The sequence below is a fragment of the Platalea leucorodia genome (assembly GCF_965183815.1).
Source record: "Platalea leucorodia genome assembly, chromosome: 6".
Lineage (NCBI taxonomy): Eukaryota > Metazoa > Chordata > Aves > Pelecaniformes > Threskiornithidae > Platalea > Platalea leucorodia.
The window spans coordinates 62,169,821-62,194,072 of NC_138828.1; the positions used below are offsets into that span (position 1 = coordinate 62,169,821).

At 36.0% G+C, this 24,252-nt stretch overlaps 1 protein-coding gene across 2 annotated transcripts in view; it reads left to right on the forward strand.

Moving 5' to 3' along the window:
- Window positions 1-23,985, forward strand: part of ARAP2 (ArfGAP with RhoGAP domain, ankyrin repeat and PH domain 2) — a gene marked incomplete at its 3' end in the record, with an annotated part of 127,575 nt that extends 103,590 nt beyond the window's left edge. For both annotated transcript variants that reach the window (XM_082316375.1, XM_082316376.1), the window contains exons 28-34: window positions 2,022-2,150; window positions 8,264-8,403; window positions 13,243-13,325; window positions 14,723-14,758; window positions 15,250-15,313; window positions 18,408-18,539; window positions 23,632-23,985. In XM_082316375.1, the coding sequence (XP_082172501.1) occupies window positions 2,022-2,150; window positions 8,264-8,403; window positions 13,243-13,325; window positions 14,723-14,758; window positions 15,250-15,313; window positions 18,408-18,539; window positions 23,632-23,985 (938 nt within the window). The remainder of the gene's footprint in view (window positions 1-2,021; window positions 2,151-8,263; window positions 8,404-13,242; window positions 13,326-14,722; window positions 14,759-15,249; window positions 15,314-18,407; window positions 18,540-23,631) is intronic.
- Between the last annotated feature and the right edge of the window lie 267 nt (window positions 23,986-24,252).

A 24,252-nucleotide genomic window follows, 5' to 3' on the forward strand; every position in this document is an offset into this window, starting at 1 on the left:
TGAAATAATTGATAATTTTATCTAACATAATGCAGAATGTTCAATACCATATGCTTTTACAAAATAGGGTGTATAATTTTTTTAGTAATTTGTGCTTGATGGATAGTTTGTAAATGAGGTGTGTTGCCAGTAAAATAGCTAATGCATTTCAGCATGATGATTTATGTACCGTGTAATCCATAATGACAGATGGTCTTAAATGTAACTATAAATAAAACAGTAGGTGTTTACTCTGGGAGTGCTGGTGTTCTAGGAAGATGTGGTGATTTGCCAGTGTTTCCTGCCTTAGATTTGTGAAGTTCTTCTCCTTAAAATGGATTTTCCTGTCTTGTACAAAGGCAAAAAGTTGTTTTAACTTTATCACATCAGCATCCAGTTTCCCAAAAGTTGAAAGGAAACTTAAAAAGTTTAACCATTTCAAACAAAAGGGCCAGAAGAAATGGTGTTATAAAGTAGGGATTGAGCTGCTGTCTACAGAATGGTGTTTTTGTTAGGCTGCTTTGTTGTCATGTCTGAATAATAAAATCTTTATATATCTATGTGGTATAACAAGTCTATAGGTAAGGTAAATATGTTCTGCTAGAGTATAGTGCTGGACAGTCCCAAAGCAGCTGTTGACATTTCATATTCATCTGCCCTAGCAGAAATGAAAAATGAGATTATGGCGGCATACTTTTCCCCTCAGTACTCAAGAGACGTAGGGCTAGACTGCCTGACCCAACGTGACGGTGTCACACAGGTGTGACTTTCCAGGAGCTGTACCCAGCTCTTCTCAAGGCCTGACCTGCATAAGTTGGTATGCAAATGGGAGCTCAGAACTTTTGGAAAAATCTCTCTTTGGAGATAAAATGACACTTGGATCCACTGCTCTAAGTTGTGGCCCTCAAAGCCATCGTTAAGGTTTTTGTTCTTTCATGAATTATAGTAGGTGCTTATTGCTGAGCAGGTGAAAGCCTTCAGGCCTGTGTGTATGTGGAGGAAGGATTAATAGATAGGGGAACTGTACAATCTCCCTCCATCCATATCCATGTTGCCTTGTATGATACCTCAGTACATGTCACACTCAGATTTCTGCTGGATCTGGTAATGCAGATTTAGGAACTATTTGCAAAGTCTTCCCTACTTTTCATTTGGTATATGGAGTACTGGCTGGACTTCCTTATCGCTGCTCGTTTTCAATCCTGTGAAAGGGTCTCAGAGTTTCTATTTTAGGATCGATGATACCGATCTATCAACGAATGTATATTTGAGCAACTGAAGTGTTGAAGTGCACACATACAGTCTAGTCATGCCTTCATCTATTGGTATTTTAATCTTGCTGTACTCTTTGTATGAGGTTGGAATATAAAAGTGCAAGTCTGGAAATTCCTCAACCACAGCAACAGGGAGAAGACCTAATAAGACCACATACTTTTCCCTTGTAGTAACAGGAATGTAATGAAACCAAGAGTCTGTCTCAGTCTGCTTTGATCATTAACAGACAATATAATCTATGCAAATATCTTTTTTTCACAGTAACTGCTCCAAATTCTTTAGGTTTTGATTGCAGAGAATTGGTAGCTATGATGATTCATTTTTGTATCAAGCCTAGGCTAATGAGGCCCATTATAGCTGCAGGTCTCAGTTCTGTTTGATCATATTTAGGTATGCCCTGTGATAGTTCCTAACTTTTGTATTTAGTTTGAAAGCAGTGTTTTAGTGTCTTTGCATAAGAAAATATTCATAACTAAATACAAAAGAATCACTGAACATCTGACTATTGCTTGTTTAATTTGATATTTGTTACCTGTGCAGACCCTGCCAGCAAAGGTGGTGCTGCAGAAAGTCAATGAAGTGCCTAATTGTCTTATTTTGAAAGCAGTGTTTTTCTTCTATAGGTCAAAGTGTAGGAGACAGTGTTGTGTATAGGCATGTCTAACATTTAAGGGCCTCCTATCTTGGTTTTGTGTTTTTTTTTTTATTATTATTATTATTTCAACTTTTTTTTTTTTTTTTTTTTTTCTTCCCCTGGCCTTTTTCAGAACGTCCTCTTCATTATACAGAGAATGTACTAGAGCAAGTTCTTCACTGGAGTTCACTACCAGAGCCTGGCACTGCATATCTGATAATAAAGAGATTTCTAACAGCAGACATGGTAAAGCTCTACAGTGGTATGTATCTTTTTTAAAACTTAAGATATTTCATGTGGGGATATGAGTGTGGCAATTCTTTGATAGCTGTTTCCTTGGGGAAGAGTGTCCCAGAACATCTGAATTACTACTACTTTATAAAAGTTACTGATTTACTGAGGGTTATGCTGACTTCCTTTTAAAACATAGAAAATATGTATATTCTTGTTTCTACAAACTATGAGCTCTCCCATTTGAGCATAAAAGTATACAGAAACTCTGCTTTCATTTCACAGTTTGTGAACTTCTGCTGTGAAGCTTGAGACTGCTCTTTTATCCATAGTACAGTTCTGCACAGTCTGTCCACATGTATAATACACTATACTCTCTCTCTCTGTGGACTATATAGACATATATCTTGTATATATGATGCTTACATTATATATAAAGCATATAATTTATATATAATTATATAAGTATGTTACAGAATAATAATAATAATTTTTGCTATATGATCTGATGCCTCCAAACTACAAAGCCAATTTGAATGACATAGAGAGTATGTCAACTGAGTGACTTAGAGTATGTGGCCTTTAATAAGGATGAGGAATTTAGATCCGACACTTGAAAGGAAATATAGCTCAAATATATAGTGGAAAAATATGATTTATAAGCTGCCCAAGTCCTATTTTATTTTTGTTCATAATACCTGGATTTAAATCTCCTATATAATAATACATAATGTTCACTTTGAGGGAAGCAGGAGTTTAGAAGTTAAACATGTTCAGAAATTACTATCCTGTTTTCAAGCAGTTGAAATCCTGCATGCTGTCACTGTAAAACATGCGATGGTGACACATGATGCCTGGTTTAATGCCCATCTGATTTTATCCAGTGATTTATTCAAATATGTAATCTCTTCCTGTAGATCTCTTCCCCATACACAGAGGTATTAATCTCTCCATGTATATCTCTCTTCTGTCTTGATTTCAAGAACTAAAAGTTATGCTGTTATGCTTATTCTTCTGAAAGTAATAGCCTTCTCTCATCATCCTTTATTCCTCTAAAAGCATATTCCACAATTATGAACCAACATTAACGAGTGTGCTATTCATGACTTTTATGTTTGAGTTTCACTGTCTCTAAACGTGTCATAGCAGATAGTGAACAGAGAGAAATGGCGTACTTCATTAAAAGCTTGATATATGAACTCCCATCACCTCACTCAGTATGTGTTGAGGTATAATCAGAAAAGAGAATGGGTCATAAGGACCATGTGAACCACTGCTCTGAGAAACACATAAGGATTAGGCTAGTGTCTGAAGTTCAACTTACAAATTGTAGTACTATTTAGAGGGGAGATCTGCCATTTGACCTTCGTCTTCTCTTCTAATTTCTACATCTGTTTGTTCTCCCAACCCATCACAGTAATTGTTTGTATCAATTCTGTTCAGTTTGACCTTAATCTAGATGCACTGGCTTTTGACTGAATGTTTACATTTACTGATTTTTTTGTGTGTGTGTTAAAATAATTAAAAACTTATTAAATAAGTTATATTGGTTTTCTTAGTGGTTTGAAGGGAAAGAGTAAAGAGTAAATTTACTCTGAAACATTAGCAATACTGAGGAACAAGTTCACTAGTCAGCAGAACAGTGTATATATTAAGTGTAGGCAAAGATGCGCAGAAAGTCTGCACCATTCATCCACATTTTGTAGTTGCAGAAATCGTGTTTATTGTTTGTGTTTCTAATCTTGCATCTGTACACACTTGTTAAAACAAGTAAGCAGCTCTTTCAGGAGAAAAATATATGGGGTTTTTTCAGATAAACGTTGTACTTCATCATTAGATAGTGTCAGAGTGAGAAAAGATACAGGATGAGATCACTGGGGAAGGGGTGCTCCCCGTGTCTAGAGGAGGCGGCAGTTGTGGTTACGCTGGGGCTCTCCATCTCAAAGTGCACAAGAAATAACTGCTGGCTTGAAGGAAGAAGGGGAGACCTTCATCTTTTCAGTCTTCTGTGCTCTTTACGGGGATAATTCCTCCTCGCTGAGTAGTAGGTCTGAGGCCAGATGTCCAACCACTACTATTTGAAGTATGTTTTTTAACAGTGGATTAAGCCCATACAAATGGACAACTGGGTGGATGGATGTCCTCCTCCTCTGCAGTAAAATTAATAGTGCTGTGATCATATTATGTTTATAACTGAATTCCATGAATTTTCCTTGGTTCTCTGATTTATGTTAGAATCTTAGAGTAAATTAAGATATTCCTGACCTCTTTTCTATTAGTGTTACCTCAGAGCTTTGTGTCATCAGCACTTCTCTCCTTTTTCTTCCACAGACTTTAATGGCGTTTGAAATAATGTTGGTTCAATAATGAGCCTAAAGGAACAACTCTATTAGCCTTGTTTCATCTTGGCAACTTATCATTGTCTTCCCTGTCAGTGCAACTTTCCCCATGTTCCTTATACATAGTACATTCTCCTTCTTCATAGTTATTACACTCATTCTCATTTTCTCCATTTTAAACTAATTTCTCATGCTGTGCAATATCAAACATTGTATTGAGGTCTAGATTTGTATTTTCTCTTGTCTAGAAATCAACTTCCCTTTTCAAGGAAAAAATATATTAGTTTATTTTTAGTGATATGTTTCAGTAAATTCTTGATGAGTTTTCTGTTTTCCTCCAGATCTTTAGTTATTCTCTCCTGACAATTTATTCCATAACTTTTCATGCTTGTTGCAGGAGCACTCTTTCAAGTGATGTTCAGAAGGGCAAGGTGTGCATTATATTTTGGTATAAGAGATACCCAGTACAGCTTAGTTCTATTTCAAGACCCCTTTTCTTCTCCTTATCTGAAAATTTCCTACATTAAAGTTTTATTTGTTAGAAAAATATGAGAGAATAGATTCACTATAAAGTGTGTGTATATAGGTCCTTGAAATTTTACCAGTAAAAAGCTGGGCGTTTGAGTGGGAAGTATTGATTCCTGAGAACAGGAGCTATTGTTCAGAGATATTCTTTGAAACGCAAATTTCTACACCATAGGTGGATCAGTCCTGAACGGATTGAGTGCATCGAGTTCCTAGTAGTTGTAAAGTTCTAGAAAGTTCTACATGTTTTGTAAAGTTTGTATGTGAAAAATCATTCTGATTAGGACACACGCTGATTATTTTAGGTTTACTGTATTAAATACTGGCTTCTAAAGGATGTAGAATATCATCAGTTTAGAGGATTATTATTTTTCCTCCTTCAGGCTTTTCAGAGATCTTTGTAAATATCAAGTGTTTGATAGATTTGCTATGGTAGGAATGCTGTGAAGTTTAGAATGAGTTTTCATCATTGAGAGGTATGTGCAGAAATTTAAAATCTTCCAATTTGGTACAGATGTGGAAGTATCCTGCTACTCTTGTTTGGTATGCTTAAAAAAAAAAAGATTGTGATTGTGTGGATAAGGATTCATAGTCTATTCTGAACATGAAATAAATATTCTTATTGGCAAAGAGAGAATGTGTTAGCACTTCTTTTAACTATGCGTGTATATTTGCACTTACATCTGAGGCAATCCAAATAACTTCTGATTTTAATTGTTGAAATGTATTGATTCTGGCTTTAGATTCTATCTTAAACTCTAACGAAAATACTGTGAAATACTCTATTGAGATTTTCCTTTCATGACAAATATGCTGATTAGAATGTAGTTGATTTTATTTGATGAAATCAAAATAGTTTATTATCTTTTTAACTTCTATATTTTTAAATGTTTTTCATAACTTCGGTTTGTACTAAGATATAAAGCAAGAGGGAATTAGATACACAATTTTTAATTATCTTCTTTTTGCAAATAATTAGGGTTAGTAGAAGGAATAATTTAATTCTGACTCTTTAAGCAGCTGCTTTTCAGCTAGTATGAAAGATGCGATCGAGGTACAACTTTTCAAGTTAGTCCCAAAGTCTCTCTACACCGTACAAATGATAGTAGAATCTGACTCTGAGTTTTGAGATATAACCTAACTGGGTTTGTTTGTATGCACTTCAACATGTATTTGCATAATTGGATGTTTGAGACTGGATATCACTTGTACTTTTTGTGCATGCACAACCATGCATCTAACGCATTAATACATTTCTCACTATTAAAATTTTGGAGCTCTTCCTAAATAGTCATATGTGGAATAACTGTCCACAGATTCTTTAAAAGAAGGACAAAAAGTATAAATACTGAAACACAGGTAGTTGCAAACAGTACCGTGCAATAAATTTGTATTAGACCCTTCATTTTATGGTCATTGATGATGTTTCACGCAAGTTCTTAATTCTCCTTTGTCACCTCTCATGCCTGCTTTGTGCATGTCATGCAGTACTTGAAGATATTGACTGCTCATTTAGCAGAATGTATGAAGATGGAAAAAATACATAATTTTCATTAGTACATGTTACAGCAAGTGTCGCTTTCAAGCATGACTATTTGTGTACTTAGCTGTGGCTGTGTAATACTGCTCTTCACAAATAAAAAAAATTTTGCAATGAAAGTTGGTCTTTTCTGTCTTTCCTGACCAAATGAAAATGTATTGTGTGTTACTTTTTATTGTTGATTTATTTAAAACATTTTATTCTTATTTTTTGAGATCTTATTGTGTGCTGCTTCTTAATAATAGAGTTTTGATATCAGATGGTGAAATCGTAAGTGAAATTATAATGAAAAAAGCCAATTGAGTAGTTGGGTAAGGATGCTATTCTCCATACACCACATAGTCCTTACACCATAGTTTTATTTACTATCTTGAAATTAATATATTATAAAAACTAGTGGTATCATTCTGGGAGTCCTAAACAATTTATTCAGTATTTCCTAAATAAGTGAATGACTTACAGGAAATATCTACATTTAGCAAAAGAAAATAGGTGGTGAAAGCCAAAATATGGCATAAGTAGAAATCCTGTAGTGTTTTGGGGTAAGTGAAATATTAGCCCTATTAGTTTGGCTCCCTCCTCAAAGTGAAATGGTGTTGACTAGAATGGAGGAGAAGAGTTCCTCTCCTGCCTAGGTGCTCTCTCTTCATGCTGGCAGTCTGCTTCCAGCACTAATTACCTCAAGGAGAAAAGAATACTTCAGAATTCTGCTGAATTTTGTGCTCTTTCATAAAGACTTCATAAGATGCAAGTAGGAATTTTTTTTTTCTTTTGTTGTTCATTACTTCTGTTAAAGTGTTATTTTGGTTTGCCTTTATATACATGAGTCGTATCGGCATGATAATTCCTGTAATTAGTGGTCAGAAGTTTTTGCTATTTCAGAGTGGACTTGCTGGGAAAAGCTGATAAACTAGTTAAAAAAAATATATACATATATTGGGCAGAATAGGAAAACCAAAAACATCTGGAAGTGGTGGTGAAGTAGTTTATATGTACTAGTAATACTTTTTTGTATCATTTTATTTAGAATTTCAAATTGCTGAGAATGTACTGAAAAATCTAGTCTCTAACATTGAAAACCTCCAATGGTTCTAATATTGTTTTTAAATAAAAGCTTTTCAGTACAAAGTTAAATGTTTTATAAAGCTGACTGCAAAGTTGTGGTTTCGGTTTGGTTTTGGGGTTTTTTGGGGGGGGGGGGGGGAATTGGGGTTTTTTAATTATTATTTTTACCAAATATATGTGTGTTTCTGTGTGTATTTTGGCTCAAACAGAAAAATGTAGATAGACTCATGACAAAATCAGATCTTTATGGAACATGTTTCCTCTCTGAAGCACAGAGATTAAAAGTATCCATGTCGTACTTCTGGACTTAACTGCACATTCTATTCTGAAAAGATTCTTCTAATTAAAGTGTGTTGGTGGATTCTTTCCATCTATCTTAGAAGTGAAACAAAGAAGACTTTTTTTCCCCCAGTAATTAAAATCATAATGATGTCAATATTTAAGAATACCTTTCTTATGTATTAATATATAATACCTATTTAAATGTAATATATAACTATGTATATTTATTATAGATAATTACTTTGAATTTTTTATGTGTATAACATAATAATGAGTCAGTGGAATTATAATTTTAGTCTTTTGATAAACTGTAATAGTAGGGGCACATAAAAACTAGCAGCTTCCAGTGTTGTAAAATCTTCTAACAAAACGCTTTTTTTATTTTCTTGATAGAGAAAAATGAGAAAGGTAGCGTGAAAGCAGGCAATCTGAAGTATAAAGAAGAACCATCAAAACTACTGTCCGGAAACAAATTTCAAGAGCGTTATTTTGTGTTACGGGAAGGAAACTTGCTTCTTTATAAGGATATGAAGGTACAACAGACAACCTCTTTGGCAAACTCTTAAGCACTCAAGCTTTCTCTTTCGTACCAAAAAGAGAAGGAAGGCAAATGGATCAACATTTCTGATATTAAATGGCAACTGCTAGAGTCAGGGGTTGAAGTACAAAATTTTTATCTTACTATTTCACAGACACTTTAGTAAAAGGAGTTCGTGTCAGTTGCTCATTTAGCTATTATAATTATGCATTACTGTAAGCTTTAAAAATAAACCAATGTTTAGGAATGCCTACAGCTTGTGCCGTGACTAAGTTTTTTTGAAAACCTACTGCAGAGAGCAGTAGTAGAAGTAATATGGAACTTAAGTGAGCTGCATGCCATTTTTTTCTTGGTACCTCACACAAAGCCTTTAGACATTACAAGCAACAGGGTTCTTATACCTACAAGTGTCATGATAGAAGAGATTATAGGAAACTCTGAATACCTAGCAAAATCTTCCCCTGCTTCCCAACAACAGTTTTTGGATGTATTCTTAGTCCTCCAAAAACTAGTATTGATAATTAGATATACCTCAGAATTCCACAGAAGCATATGTAGGCATACTTAATAGCATGGTGGGTTCGGTTTTAAATATTTCATGGGAGTTTTCTTTAAAGAGTGTTTTTGGGTGTACGCAGCTTGTATTAAAGCATAAAACTAAATAACATGCATTGTGAACTATGTTTCCATTTTAGTTTCAATAATTTCTAGTTTAAAAAAAAACTCTTAAAGTGTTTTTATTTTTGCTCACTGCTAGTTTTGCTCATCCAGCAAATATAGATGTATACTTGCTGACCTTCATAAAGTACTTCTTTTAAAGACAGATCCATTGCTCAAGTAAGCTAATGCAAAAGAAACAGTGTCTTCTTGTGATACTGTGGATATAATCTTAATTAGAATGACCCCAGAATGTCAAAAATAGTGTCTCATAATTTAGTGCTAAAACTCAAATTGGCACATATGTGAGAATAAATTAATATGACCATAAAACCTTAATTAGTATCTTGGAAAGAGTTTATGATAGGATTACTGTAGTACTTTATAATCTGGGTTTTTTAAGCCATTCTGATTTATAAAACATCAAATTCCCCAACTCAGGTGGAGTTTTGAACAGTGTTAGTTTTAAATGGCTTTACATTTGTTTTTTAAAAAAGCAAATGGAAATACCATTCTGACAAAATAATGTATAGCAGTTTGTTTTATTTTCTTTTGAGAGATGTTCAACTACCACTAATAATCTTGGTTTAATTTTAGTCATATTTAGAAATGAATAGTAGGAAAGCTTGACATTGCAGATGGAAAATTGTATTTAATAAGACTGCATGTACTAATTAATTTATGAATTCTCATTAACAGCAAATTAAGTTTGTATATGCAGGTGGAGATACATTCTGTTAAGTGTTTCTCTTGTTCAAGAGCAATTAGCAAAAAAGTGAAGTTTCCATGATACTGTGTGTTAAATTACAATATTGTGCTAATTGAAATAGCATACCACTTTAATGTACTGTTGTTAAGAGATAAGCTCACACACAGACAAATGGCTTCCTTAAGGTGCATTTTTGTGAGAAGTATACTGTTATTTAATTAAATAGCATGTTTTGTAGGGGTGTTTATTCATCCTGGCAGTACCCTTGCATTGAGCGGGAAGTTATACAAGAATACCAACCATAAAACTGTTATATGGTTTGTTTTGTTTTGTTTTCTTAAATGTTTATGCCATCTCGGATTCTGTCTTTTTCCCCACACTGGAGTGTTAGAGATTGAAAGCTGTAGAGAGAGAAATTGAGAATCCAGGACACTAAACACCATGGAGTAGCTTTATGTACTGGGATTAGAGGATTTGTTAAGTATATTTTTTTTCTAAATAGAAAGCTAGAACACTTGACCTAACAGTACTAAAGGGATGTTAGTGTGTTGTGTTAGATGTTAGTTGTGTTCTGTAGTAGAATAGTGTACATGAGACTTTTATTGTTTCCTTTCAGCATTTCATCTTCCAGGCATGTTCAGTTCTCGCACCTAGTGTGGGTGTATGTGTGTTGTAGGTTGGCTAAAGGTAGTTTGTTCAAGAAGAAACAAGGAAGGAAGGAACTTCAGGAGATTTCTAGTTCAGCTTCCTGTTCACAGCAGAGCTAGCAACTGAGGTCAGGACAGGTTGCTCAGGGCTTGATGCGGTTAAGCCTTGAAGAACCTCAAGGATGGAAATTGCAAAACCTCTCTGGGCAGCCTGTTGCAGTACCTGACTCTCCTCGTGGGAGAAAGTTTGTCCTTATATCTAGTCATCTTCTCGCAATGTGAAGAGCCTCACTGGGTCGTCATGATAACTTCCCTGTAGGTGCTGGGCGGCTGCTGTTAGGTCAGCTTCTTCTCACAGGGCGAGTGCTCCAGCCCCCAGCCAGTTTGGCGGGCCTCTGCTGAACTCACTCTGGATTATTGATTCTCTTTTTTCTATTGGGGGGCCCAAAACCGGATGAAGGACTGCAGATGCAGTCTTACAAGTGCTGAGGAGAGAGGGAAAATCACTCTCCTCAACCTACCAGCTGTGCTTCTGCTAACACAGCCCAGGAGACCTTCTTTGCTGCCAGGACACACTGCTGGCTTGCCATCTACCAGCGCCCTCAGGTCCTTCTCAACAGCTGCTCCCCAGTCTGTGTCATTGCAGGGTTCTTCTCCTTCCCCAGTGTGGGACTTAGTATTTATTGTTGTTGAATTTCATAAGATTCCTGTTGGCCCATTTCTTTGTCCTGTATAGGTCCCTCTGGAAGTCAGCCTTGCCCCCAAGCCTATTGACTGGTCCTTTGCATCGTTGTGCAGACTTGATGATTGACTCCTCCAGGTCATTGATGAAGATGTTAAAAAGGACAGGTCCCAGGATAGACCCCTGCACTACTCCCCTTGTCATAGGTCTGCAGTTAGAGTATGTCTGATTAACTGTCACCCTCTGAGTCTGATCGTGCAACTAGCTTTTTACTAATATAGATGTCCAGCCATCCAGACCATAACATCCCATCTTGGGTAGAAGAATATTATGGGAGACAGTGTGAGAAGCCTTAATAAAGCTGAGGTAAACGACATCTGCTACTTCCCCACTCATCCACAAATCCAGTCATTTTGTTGTAGAAATCAGTCACGTTGCTAATGCTGCATGCTGCCAGTTGCACCTTCTCTCCTACGTGCTGAGAAACTTGTTTCAAGTAAACTTACTCTAGGATTTCCCCAGGGACTGAAATGAGGCTGGCAGGCAACTAGTTCTTCAAGTCATCTTTTCAGCCTTTATTGAGGATGGATGCAATGTTTTCCTTTTCCGGTTACCAGCAGTTGCGCCTGTTCTCTGATACTTCCAAGATGACACAGAGCAGCCTTTCAAGGGTGTTAGCCAGCACACTCAGAACCCTTGGATGCAGCCTGTCTGATCCAATGGACTTCCATGACTTTAAATTCTCTCAAGTCTTTCCTGACTCAGTCTAGTGCTTCTCTGGTGCAGTCCTTATCCTTCTCCTTGAAGCCTGTCTGTAAGTGTAGAGGTCTAGGAGACCTTGCTGGGGTGAAGACTGATTCAAAGAAGATACTGAGTTACCTTAGCCTTACCTGTGTCTGCTGTTGCTAATTCACCCTCCTTGTTCGGCTATGGGTCTACAGTTTCCTTGTTCAGCCTTTTACTACTAAGGTACCGGTGTAGAAGCTCTTCATGTTGTCCTTAATGTCCATAGCAGGTCTCGATTCCAAATGAGCTTTGGCTTTCCCTAACGCCACATCTACATGTCCTGGGCAGTGTTTCTAAATTTCTTCCTTCGTAGTCTCTCCCTGCTTCCACCTCCTGTATACTGCCTTTGTCTGCATTGGAGCTCCACTCCATTGGAGCTACCTATTTACGTGGGCTTGTCGCCTGATAAATCTACTTGTTTTCCTGAGTATTGGGATGAACCGTTCTTGTTCTTGGAGAATGCTATCCTTAAAGACCTTCCAGCTTTCCTAAGCTCCTTTATCCTTCAGAGTTGCCTCCTCTCATGGACACCCACCTGTCAGTTCCTTGAATAAGCCAAATGTTGCTCATCTAATCTCCATGGTCTGTCCTCTGCTAACTTGTCATCTTTTTTACCCTCAGCATCTTGAGCTCTGCTATTTCATGGTAACTGTGGCCAATACTACCATTGATTACCACATCCCTGACCAGTTCTTCCTTGTCGGTGAATAGCAGATCCAGCTGTGCATCACCCCTTGTTGGCCCATCCAGTACTGGTGTCAAGAAGTTATCCCCGACAGCCTCCACAAATCAGCTGGATTGCTTGTGTTCCACTGTGTGGCCCTTCCAAAAGATACCGGGGAGAGCAAAGCCCTGCCTTCCCCATCCCCTGCCCCGTAAGAGTCAGGATCTGTTGTCCAGAGACTTCCTTGGGTTGTCTAAAGACTTCATCTGCTTTTTTTCATCCTGATTGGGTGACTGAAGCACATACACACCATATTTTCCATCCTGTAGAGGACCTCCTTTAACAGAGGGCAACCCCACTCCTCATCTTCCCTGAATGTCTCTCTCAAAGAGCTTGTGTCCATATATTACGGCACTCCAGTTTGGTGAATTGTACCACCACATCTTCATTATTCCAGTTGTGTTACAGTTTTGTGACTTCACATGAACCTCAAGTTCTTAGTTAGCCTGCTTACAGTAATAGTGATTGGCACACTTTGTTAATGGGAAAGAAAGAGAGAAAAAACCGTAATGGTCTGTTAGAAAAGAGGGGTGCAGTCATGAAAGAAGCCTAACTGTGAAGATAGTCACATGGCATTTTCTCTTTTGCACATTCCTGATACAATAATTAGAATCTTATTTTATTTGCAGGCTAGCAAACCTGAAAAAGTGTTGCCTGTCAATTCCCTGAGGCTTTATCTTGGAGTGAAAAAGAGAATGAAGCCACCAACAAAGTAAGAATAGAAAAGAAAATAAGTTAAACACTGTGTAGCAAGGTACTGGTAGTATCGTCAAGAAAGGGGAACATAAAACATTTTGGAACAAGGAAAAGTCAAGAAGCCAATTGAAGTATGCTGAATTAAATTACCCTCTAGTTTTATTTGTTCTGTTTCTGTCTCTGTTTTTGTGTTCCATGTTAACTCTTCTGTGCTAGGAAATTACTTTATTGATTGGTTTTTCTTAATCTTAAGTGTATTATCTCTTGTGGATATGTTTGCTGCTAGCTCACTTAGTTTTGTAGTATGTGTCCTGCATTTCATTGGTGGACACACCTTTGCACCAAGAAAAAAGAGAGAAGAGAAAACCAACTAGTCATGGCCTTTAGTGACAGTCCCTGTTGTTCCGCAGAGGATTTTCCTTTTTCAGGATCCTTGTTATTTTGATGTTTCTTCTCCTAGCTGAAGACTACAGTGCCCTTCACAAACATCAGTGACTATGTCTCTGGAAAAGAGCAGCGAAAAATGACACCTGTTTTTCTCAGATGTTTCCAGAACGCTGACACTGAGACAATGTACATAGGATCCTATCCCAAGGGGTTTCTAAGTTGGCTATAGCCTTTAAACAGACCTGCTTGAACTTTTTCTTTACAGTTGGCACATCAAAACACCCCAAAAAGTTCTGTAAATTTCAAAGCTTAGTTCTGTTAGAGAAGTTGTTGATGGTTTGGGTTTGTTTTTTTGTTTTTGTTTTTTGAGTTAAGCACAAAATCAGTAGGACATTAGTCCAAAGTAGGAATAAAAAGATTATGTAAATGGGTCTTTGCAGGTAGGTTCTTTCCTTGAGGTTTATTCTGAGTCTACTTTTAAAAGCAGACTTTGCAAAATCTCTTCTGGATCTCCAGGAGTGTCTGTGTTTCTTTCACCTCAGAGGCTTCATTGTGCACCTACTCCCTTTTTTTTTTTTTTCCCCAGCAGTTTTTAAATCTCTGTAGGCTCATGTGATTCCTTCTGTTCGTAGTGCAAGCATACCTCTCTTCCCTCCGTGACTTCCATACTGTGATGGACTCTTTGTTGGGCACCATCTGAGCAGTTTTACTTCCAGTAGCTTTCAGAAAGTACAGGCATTGACAAAATGAGGCAGGTCGTTACCCATCATCTGCAGGGCTTGGCTATAACCCTTTGTCCAGAACAGAATGTTCATTAGCTGTGAATCAACTGTGAGAAAATGAGCAAAATCCATCATCAAACCCACAATTTGATTCTAGATTTGCAGTACACATTTAAAATTTGTAATTTTTTTTTTTTTTTCGACTTCAAAGCACTATATAAAGGTAACGGATCTCTGCAGTTTGAGGAAAGTGTCCTTGTCTTGGGTTTCTGGAACTAATTTCTGAAAATTTTATTTGTTTCAGCTGGGGACTTGCAGTCTTTTCTGAGAAGTACCAGTGGTAGGTAAACATAAAACACATGATTGGTTTAACTTCGATGTTTAATATTTGTTGAAATGTTCAATTTCAGAATAAGAATGTTTGAAAACTAATGGGCATTATTTTGCTCACATGTTGACTTCTTGCTATGTTTTTCTTAATTAACTAAACAATTGCAATTCAGATGTTTTCGTAATCTTTTGGGGTTAGGTGTCTGTCTCCCTTCTGTGGCAATAAAGCAGATGACTTCCATAAATTTAGAATGATAGATTTTAAACCTATGCACATGATTTAAATGAAGCACATACATTGTCTTCAAAGTAGGGTAAAGTGATAATTCAAAGTATTTATATTTCCTTATCTTTTTATGGGGGTGTTATTAATAAATATAGGCAGCATTCATAAATGAATGCAAGCACTGTTTTAAGTTATTTAGAAGCCTATTCTTTAATATGTTTAACTGCAACAGGAGTTTTTGTTGTTTTTCTTGTTACTTGTATATTGCATTCTAGGTATATATGTTGTGATGGACAAGATACACAGATGGAGTGGATGATCAGCATTTTTACTGCACAGGTAATAATCTGATCAAAGAAATGTAACTTTTACTGCTGTTATGAAAATCCCATTAAACAATTCTATATATGTGTTATTGGTATGTTACAGAAAAAGTTGCAATGCCATGAAAGTTTCTGGAATAATCAATGTAATAAAACTGCAAGAAGATGGTCTTAGTCCATGAAGACTATTATTCATAATATCATTTTCATATGAAAGCTGAGTGCTTTGAGAGTAAGGGAGAACATTCTGGCATCTTCCCTCCTCCCCCCACCCCCCCCACACCCCCCCCGTCCCGTGTTCTAGAGAAGCTGGTTAAAGAAAGACAACTCATTTCCTTTGCAGTAATAAACTTCTTCTGGTTGAAATTCTGGCCATTGACCTAAAGGGTGTGTCTCTGTGCCACGATGCCTGAGTACTATTTCTCTGCTCACCAGTTTGGATGCTGCATGCAAAGTAGTCATGAAAGAAAGGTGCCCTGTTCAAAAACATAGGGATGTGAACTAGCCCTGTTGAAGAGCCGTGCCAATACAGCTCTATTTCTCTGGTATCCAGGTTAGCTTAGGTAACACTGACAATTGATCGTGTTGGATAGGCATTATCCTAAATTAAGTAATCTTCTGCTTGCTGCTAGACTGTGAGTAAGGAGGGTGTACGTTTGAGTGCCACATGACACATCCTTGCAAATGGAGTTTAATATTTACATGGGAAGAAGTGGGAGTAAGAGAGAAGGGAATAATTCAACCTGACAGGAGACTGGAACATAGTTTAAGGTTTTAAAAGGATTTTGTATTTGTGTGAGATTTTTCTTGTCTTTACTGTGACATTCAAGGAACTTCGGGGAGTATCACTGTGAATAAACATCACTAGATTTATGATTACCTGTGAGCTTTAAGTATTATGTAAAGTGGACTAGGCACAAGACTGTTGCAATACAAACTTCTTAGAGGCTTTCTAAAACAGAATCTGACCTTCACGGATAGTAGTGCTAGAAGTACAATGCATGCCTTGTAAGTAAGACTTCCAAATTTTTGTCTTATTCAGCTCCCTTAACTGAAGTAACTATTGTAGTTTCTATGGAAACAGCCACCGGTCCTGACATACATCTCATGGGCATAACATGAGTGGTGTCACAACAAATAGGCTCAGAGGTTATTGATACAGGCTGCGTAGGAATAAGTCATACAAGCTTGGTAACTGTTGAAGTCCTCCTGATGTAAAATCACAAGAAGGGCAATCTATTAGGATTCTAATCAGGTAGCGTGGTATGTAGAACATTCCTCTGACAATATAGATAAAAAACTGAGAGAGACTGCTCAATGTTCAGGATATTTTTTCTAAGAAAAAATTAAATCATTTCATGTGCATTTAAAAAAAAAATTGCTATGAATTAATACTATTGTTTTTTTAAAACCTCATTCTAATGAATGAACAGTACAATGAATTAACAGTACTAAAGAGCTATATTGGGAGGGTTTTTTGGTTTTGTTTTGGGTTGTGGGGGTTTTTTTGTGGGGTTTGGTTGTTTTTTGGTTTTTTTTTAATCAGCATTCTGGACATCAGTAAAGTTGTCAGTCTTTTGAGTTACATGAGAAATTAAGTGCTAATGATGCACATTTGCTGTATTGTTCTTACTACAATCTGCTGCTTTAAATATAATTTACAGTGAAAAATCTCCTTGAGAATGCAGTGGCTCATGTTGCTAAAGCTTACTATAAGATCTCCAAATGTTTTGTATCATGCAGCAGCAGACAATTATTATCACATTATCCCATTTCTAAACCAGAAAACTGTAAATGTCAACTGAGGTTATTTCTAGTTAGAATTTTCAAATCGAGACCATCTTTACGGAAGATAGCTTGTCTTTTACCTTAGCTGTTATCACAGTATTTGAACACCTTTATGTTAGAGAGACTGCAGGCAGCACATTTTATTTGTCAATGGAATAGTTTAGATTACAAGTTGAAAAATACTTTAAAGTAGGTTTTGAAGTGTCAAGACATTGACATTTAATGATCCAGTGCAATTAGGAGGGAGATAAATCTGTGATACTGGGCTCCTCAGTGCTTAAGCAGGATAAGACTTTATTGGTAATTAATATCCGTAAGATAGTAGTACTATTATCTTCTTTTTCTCCCCGTTTTCTGATAATGTTTATTCCTGTACCACTGTAATCTAGTAACAAGAGTACTTTTGATAGAGAATGTCAAGTTAGCCCAGAGGTTATTAATCTTGTACTTCAAGCTGGTAAATGCTAAGAGGGTTTGATGGAGGACCATTGTTTCTTTCAGTTCTATGCAAAATCATCCTGAAAAGTATGACTGAAACTTGGTTCTTGAATTCTGTAATAGTTTTGTACAAAATCACTTAGTAGCATACATAGCACACAGTAGAAAGTAATTAATTGATATGAAGATGGACACTATGATATTCTTCCAGTTCCATTGCCTTTGATCAACTAGAGAGAGGCACGTTATATTACCATGAGGTGCAGTTGAGCAGATAGGTCAAAACTATGAATAAATACATTTATTATGTGGCTTATTACGTTGCTAGTATTTCTGATGTACTTTCCCAGAGTTCTATTTTAAGAAATGTTACAAACACAAAAGGGAAATCAGGCTGCTTAACTGACAGGGATAGTTTCCTTAAGCTTGCTGAGAATTAAGGGAGGCAGTTTCCTTCAGAAGCTGACTTAAAGTTTCTCAGTCACTTTCTGAATTGCATCTCCTTCTTGTATCTTGGTCCACAATAAACTGATTTTGGTTGGCAAGACCTGCTCTTTCAGATAATACTTTCTCAATGTTTCACTGGAAGAAAATGTTCTTAATGTTCACTGGGGAGAAGTCTTATAACAGACTTTTACATCACCCTGGTCAGCACCATGTGTGAGAATTTTTTTACTCCATAAAGATGTGAATCTATAAAATTGTGCAGCGCTTACAAAATATTAACATAATTTTAAGCACCATAGTGTTTTCCCCCTTCTCCCACAAGAGGAGGGCATGGCGTTGTGTACTAGATAGCTTTTTCCAAGAGAGTTTTACAGACAAAAGAATGTCGTGTATTTATGACATTGCACACCAAAAATAAGGATTATTTTGTTCTTCAGCATGCAGATATATGGCCGCCTGCTGGGAAAGCAAGAAAACAGTCTATAACTAAAAGTCCAAAGATCGGAGGCTTACCACTAATTCCCATTCAACAGGAGAACACCACTTGTAAAATCAGAGGGAGTACAGAAGTAAGTGGAGTTTAAACTTGGTGTAGAACTTCTAGACACAATACTGTACTATTAAATAGTCCAGTAATAATGAACTCTCTAGAGCTGGATAAATATAAAATGTAGATGCTCTTATTATCAATGTCCTTTTCATTGTTTTCTCATTAAAGGAACAGTTAGGACAATTTCATGTCAAAAAAACATTGTGACCTAAACTTATGTCACCTCCTTGGCTGTTCAGTGAATCAATAGTGTATTTTTATTTGTTTGGGGGTTTTTTTGAGCAATGATTGTTCATTAAAAGTAAATAGGACTTTTACCTGGAAATACAGCGCACATTATTACAGTGCACTTTATTACAGTTTTATTTTAATAAGGTCCTTGAAAACTGTCCTGCATGTGTATTCTACCATATCCTTTCTTCTGTCTAAAATAACTGCGCTGTTTTAGTTATCTGCTCTGTGAATGTAATGGAAAAGCCCAGATGGAACTAACTGTGATACATTTAAGTTGTAATATTAGTCTCAAAGAAGAAAAAGAGGGTTTAGTTACAACTCTTTGCAGAGACTGAGCTGTGTCACTACATTACATGCACTATGTCACTACATTACGTGCACTGCATGTACTAGGAACAGATTGGTGAAGCTGACTCAGTTCCATAGCAAACCAAAAGCAAAGGTAGTAGTAGTGCTTTATCTGAAAGGCAACTCCATCTTTCGTTTTGCTTTCTTCAGGCATTTCTGCTCTGCCTTACCAAATGAGTATAATACAGTGTGAATGCAATTATGGCTTTCCTATTTTGTTTAATTTGTCCCTTCATTTTAACCTTCTCTCAGAAAGTATTTTTGCAATTCTATGATAAGTTCCTTCTAATGTTTGCATTTTAAAACTTTTCTGGTGAAAGTAAATCATAGGTCTTGTCATTCAAAAAACTTCATAACCCTTAGGTGTGTCTCTTACCTGTCCTTTATACAGGTATGGTTAAGATCTCTAATATGTTCTTTCAGCTGGCTACAGATTCAGACATTCTAGGATAAAGGTTTTATTGGATTTTGAGCTTGATGATTTAAAATCCTTAATACCTTATGGTACTAGAATTTATTTTTTAAATTATTTTTATTGATAATGTGCTTCATTAGGAAGGACTCTAATGTTTTGTAGACTGCAACTTAGAGGAAGTCTGCATTTAAACTTAAAAGTAGATGATCGCAGTCTTCATTATTTATGCCATGACTAGATCTAGAGAAGTTTTATGGAAAGGGTATTTGCATACTTTAGGAAGATTAACACAAAATTTTATAATGGAAAATAAAAACAAACACTTTTTTATACGGAAAGCCAAAACTGGAATGAACAGTAAAATAGTGGTGGAAAATAAGTATACGATATGGTTTATTAAGGAGAAATATTGTACAGCAGTGTAGTCAGTAAAGCAATAGATACCCGTTTGGAGACCGTGCCTTCAGTCTTTCCACGGATTTGTAGTACTTCTCCAACAAGCAAAAAAAATCTCCATTTTAAAGCATTGGAGAGTAATAACATGAGCAAGCACTTTCAGAAAGATGCTGGTTTTTGAAAAATGGAAGTCTGTTTACAGATCAATGCATAAACTTGTAGTAGAAAAGTGATCAAAGTTATCTTCATATAGGCAGGAAAAGAGACTGAAAGTTTTCTGAACAGTGAAAAAAGTGACATCTTTGTGATGTGAAGATAAGTGGGGAAAAAATAAAAAACAAAACCTCAAAGATACCCAGAAGCTAACAGGTTTAATATTAATGTTCTGTGCTAAAAAGTCTATATTGAATGTCTTCTTTTTTCCCGTTATTGGAAGTAATTTTAGTGTGTGCTAAGATAAATATATAATACAGAAAGTTTGAAAACACTGTATAACTAAGAATCCTTCTAATAACAAATAGAATCAAAAGATTTCCATTATTTCTGCACCACTTACTGCATACATGAATAGTGCCTTTAAAATATGCATATTTCTCATATAGAATCATTTAACTGAAATAGAAATACATTGCTGTATATCTGCAGTAAGCCTGTAATTTTATTTCAAAATATGGAAAGATGGATGAGGAAAAAGATGGAATGACGAAAAACTTCCTCTTTCTTTCAAGCCATGGTCACATACCATATGGACTTATAATAGGTTATACCTGTGTGGCATTTTGAAAGGAATAGTATATCATAGGGATAATGGAGGTTGAAAATAGAGTTGCTCCATATTTTTTGCTGGTGATGTACAGAAAAAGGAAAAATGTAGTTAGATGTACATATTATTATCAATTTATTCACCAATTACTTGATTAAGGGGCTGAAATTTAGAGGCAAACAGCTGCTTCTAACATGAAATTGTTGCTTTTTACATTAGGGATTATTGGGAGAAAAGTGTGGAGTCCAGCAGTGTAATTTATAGCATGTGACTAACAGTGGGCAGTGGATCAAATACTAAAAAATAATATTATTAAGAAATTTGATGTGGCAGTTTTGTTCATACATAATTTTGATAGGTTATTTATAAGGGAAACTGTTCATAACTGTAACTCTTATTGCTGTAATTTGAACAACAGACTTTGGCTCCATCAATTGAATATTCTTACAATGCAAATGTCTGGGAATTAGGATTCCTGTATAATTGAATCTACTTTGAAAGTTCAAAATGTTGAGTAGTAGTCTCTGTTAAGGGGCTACATGCCAATATACAAGACTGTTTCAGAGAACTAGGCAACCTTTAAATTAGAGTGCTGTATTTGATATGTTCCTACTTTCATTATATAAAAGGCTCCTTCTATACCCAGTTTAGCAGAACTATATTCATTTCGGAAGTATAGTCGGTATTCTTCTTCTCAAAAGGTGCAAAATTGAAACATGATGTAAAAAATTCTGTAAATAGAAGGTTGTTGCTCCTGACTGAATTTTATGACTTCGTATCTTAGTTTGCTGAGTAACAGTGAATAGCTTGGAATGTGTTACTGTGTTTTTTGAAAGGTACGGCATGACAATTTACATTTCGCGTATTGCGTGTGTATTATCACAGATAGTTTTTTCAAATATTTGGCAGAAGAGAACTCCCTGCATTCATGAGTCATTGGGACAGTTCCTCAGTTGCCTTGAACTTTTTTTTCACTGAATATAGCTGAACATGTTAAATATTAGGATGCTTCTTTCTGGCTTAGGTGATAGCAGGAGATTCTAAACTGATAGCAGTTGTTACTGACGGCAGTAAAATTTGAGAGTCTTCAGGCAAGCTAAAATCTGCTCCATAGCACACACCAGTGGTAGCCCATGTAACAGTATGAACTCTTGCGTGCATTGTAGTTCTGGAACTGATTTTTTTTTTTTGCATATCATGGCCACTGGTGCTTTGTTATTAATGGATAGTTTTCATGCTTGGTGAATGCAAATAGAAATACCAGCCTCCTTAATGCTAAAAGTGATATCAATAAAATAACCCTTTTATCTACTCTTTCAAAAATTGTGATTTATATCATCCAAATGTTTGTTTCTGTTATTATTGAACAGGTGCTAGCTCAGGTGAAATTTCAAGAGACTGCACAAATTCAGACTTTGTTTTATAGCTTAGATGTCTTCAATGTAAACTCATCTAATATTTACTATTTTTTTTCCTACACAGTAACTAATTTGCTGCATCAACACTCGCTTTTTGTAATGGGCTTACGTTTGCTGTCTTCAGGAAGACAGAATTATCACTTTAAAACATATAAGGCAAATAAGAATAGTAGAGGAATTTATTGTATTCTGTCTGCTCAGTTGGTGTGGCAGTGGGCAGATCATTCCTTTTGTGGAAGAGCCTTACAGTTCTCGAAGAAAATGAGGTCTTGGAATTCTTCTTTCATGTATGACATTTTTGTTGACTGCTAGAAGATACTCAGAGCTGAGGGAGACTGGTTCTTTTTGTCTTTCTTGTGTGGCATTTGTTCAGTTTGGCTGGATTTTTATGGAGTTATGCATCCATAGCACATGAGCAAGTTGTTTCATGGAATCTTGGTACCTCATATATGTTAAAGCAAACATGAAAAAATATTCAAACGCAAGAGAGGAGCTAGTTTAGCTACATCTACATGAGTGTTCCAGTTAGTATCAGGAGTGCACTTCAGGAGCAAATCTTCCAGTTGTTCCCAGTTACTGTGTTTTGCTTCATATTGTGGAGTGGTTCTGGAGCACGTGAACTTGGATTGCTTTCAGATGAAACTGAAGTTGAAGATGTTTTGCTGGAGCATATCTAATGCACTGCAGCCAAAAACAGGCCTGCTGCCAGCAGGAGAAAGCTAAAGCTAGTCTGAAGTGTATTTAAAAAAAAAAAAAAAAAAAGGCATCAGCCCTGAAATAGTGTTAGTGTGTATGTCAGGTTCTCAGCACTTTTCTTTCACTGTACAGATGTGCTCATAAGGGGCCACACTAGTTGCAAATTTAGATGCAGCATTTGATTTACCTTTCATTTCCTACAGCTTAAGAACTTGAAAACAGCCCACCAACATGGAACAGTTGCATTGCTATCAGTTTGTTGTTTTATTTGAGTTCCCAGTATGTTACTTAAAATTGCTAGCCAAAATTTGAAAAAACAGACAAAGTCTTTATAATTTATCAGGTACTGAACAGCTGCTGAAAATGTTTATGTGATCATGTAAAATTATCTTTTGTACATTCAAGTAGCTCAGTCATTAAGTTATCAAAATTGCAACACTCTCGGTTGTATTTGTTTAATTTAAGAATTCTGAGTTTTTAAGAGTATATGGATCTGCTGTAAAACATTAACATTTAGTCTACTGTGGTAAAATGAAAAATCAAGTTGTGAATATATGAAAATGAATGTCTTCATTGTCATGGTGCATTTAATTGAAAGATTTATGTAATTTTCAGAAGTATCACTAATTGAGAAAATATGTTCACTAAAAATGCTTATTAAATGAAAATAGCATGAATTGTGGGAATTTAAAACTACTAGCTGTACTGTCTCAGCTCTTGAGTAAAATTCATTTTTCTTTTAAACTGTTATGTGAAACTAATGAGCAAAAATTGCAATCTAAATATTATTGAATATTGTGTTAATGTGAATGATCTTATTTCTGTTTGCTTGTTTTCTCAGAATATAGAACTTCAATCTGGGAAACAAAAATTCGGTGAGCATCATGAAAATGACTTTCTGGAAGAAAGAAAAAACTTAAAAGAAAAAGCATCTATTGTGGCACAGTGTTTGGAACGGAAGGAGGAGAAAGTGCGAAATCATGGAAAAACACATCGGGGCTTGATCTCTGTTGAGGATGTAGGTGCAGGGATGATTGACCTACACCAAAGACCACATAAGACACTGAAGAAAAATAAGAACAAAACAAACAAAACTACTCTGGAATTAGATAACAAATTGCCATCAAATGTGATTCAGGAACTAAATACAGTGCTGCAGAAGAACAGAGCACTTCATGATGAAACCTCCAGCTGATTTCCTGAGTCTGAAGTTATTTTTATATATATATATATATATATATATGGAGGGGTGTGTAATTTCTGGGCAAAAGTAGTCTTTTTTGGATGTGTGTAGTTTGTACAGTGCAGAGGAAATATAATTTGCTATATATGCAGCTGTTGATTTTGTATATGCTTATGCCACATGGTATAATTTAAGATTGAACTGAGAACTGATTATGTAGAACTCCTGAAATTTGCAGGTTCTCTTGTGCAGTGCAATGACAACAGGGTTTTCTCTATT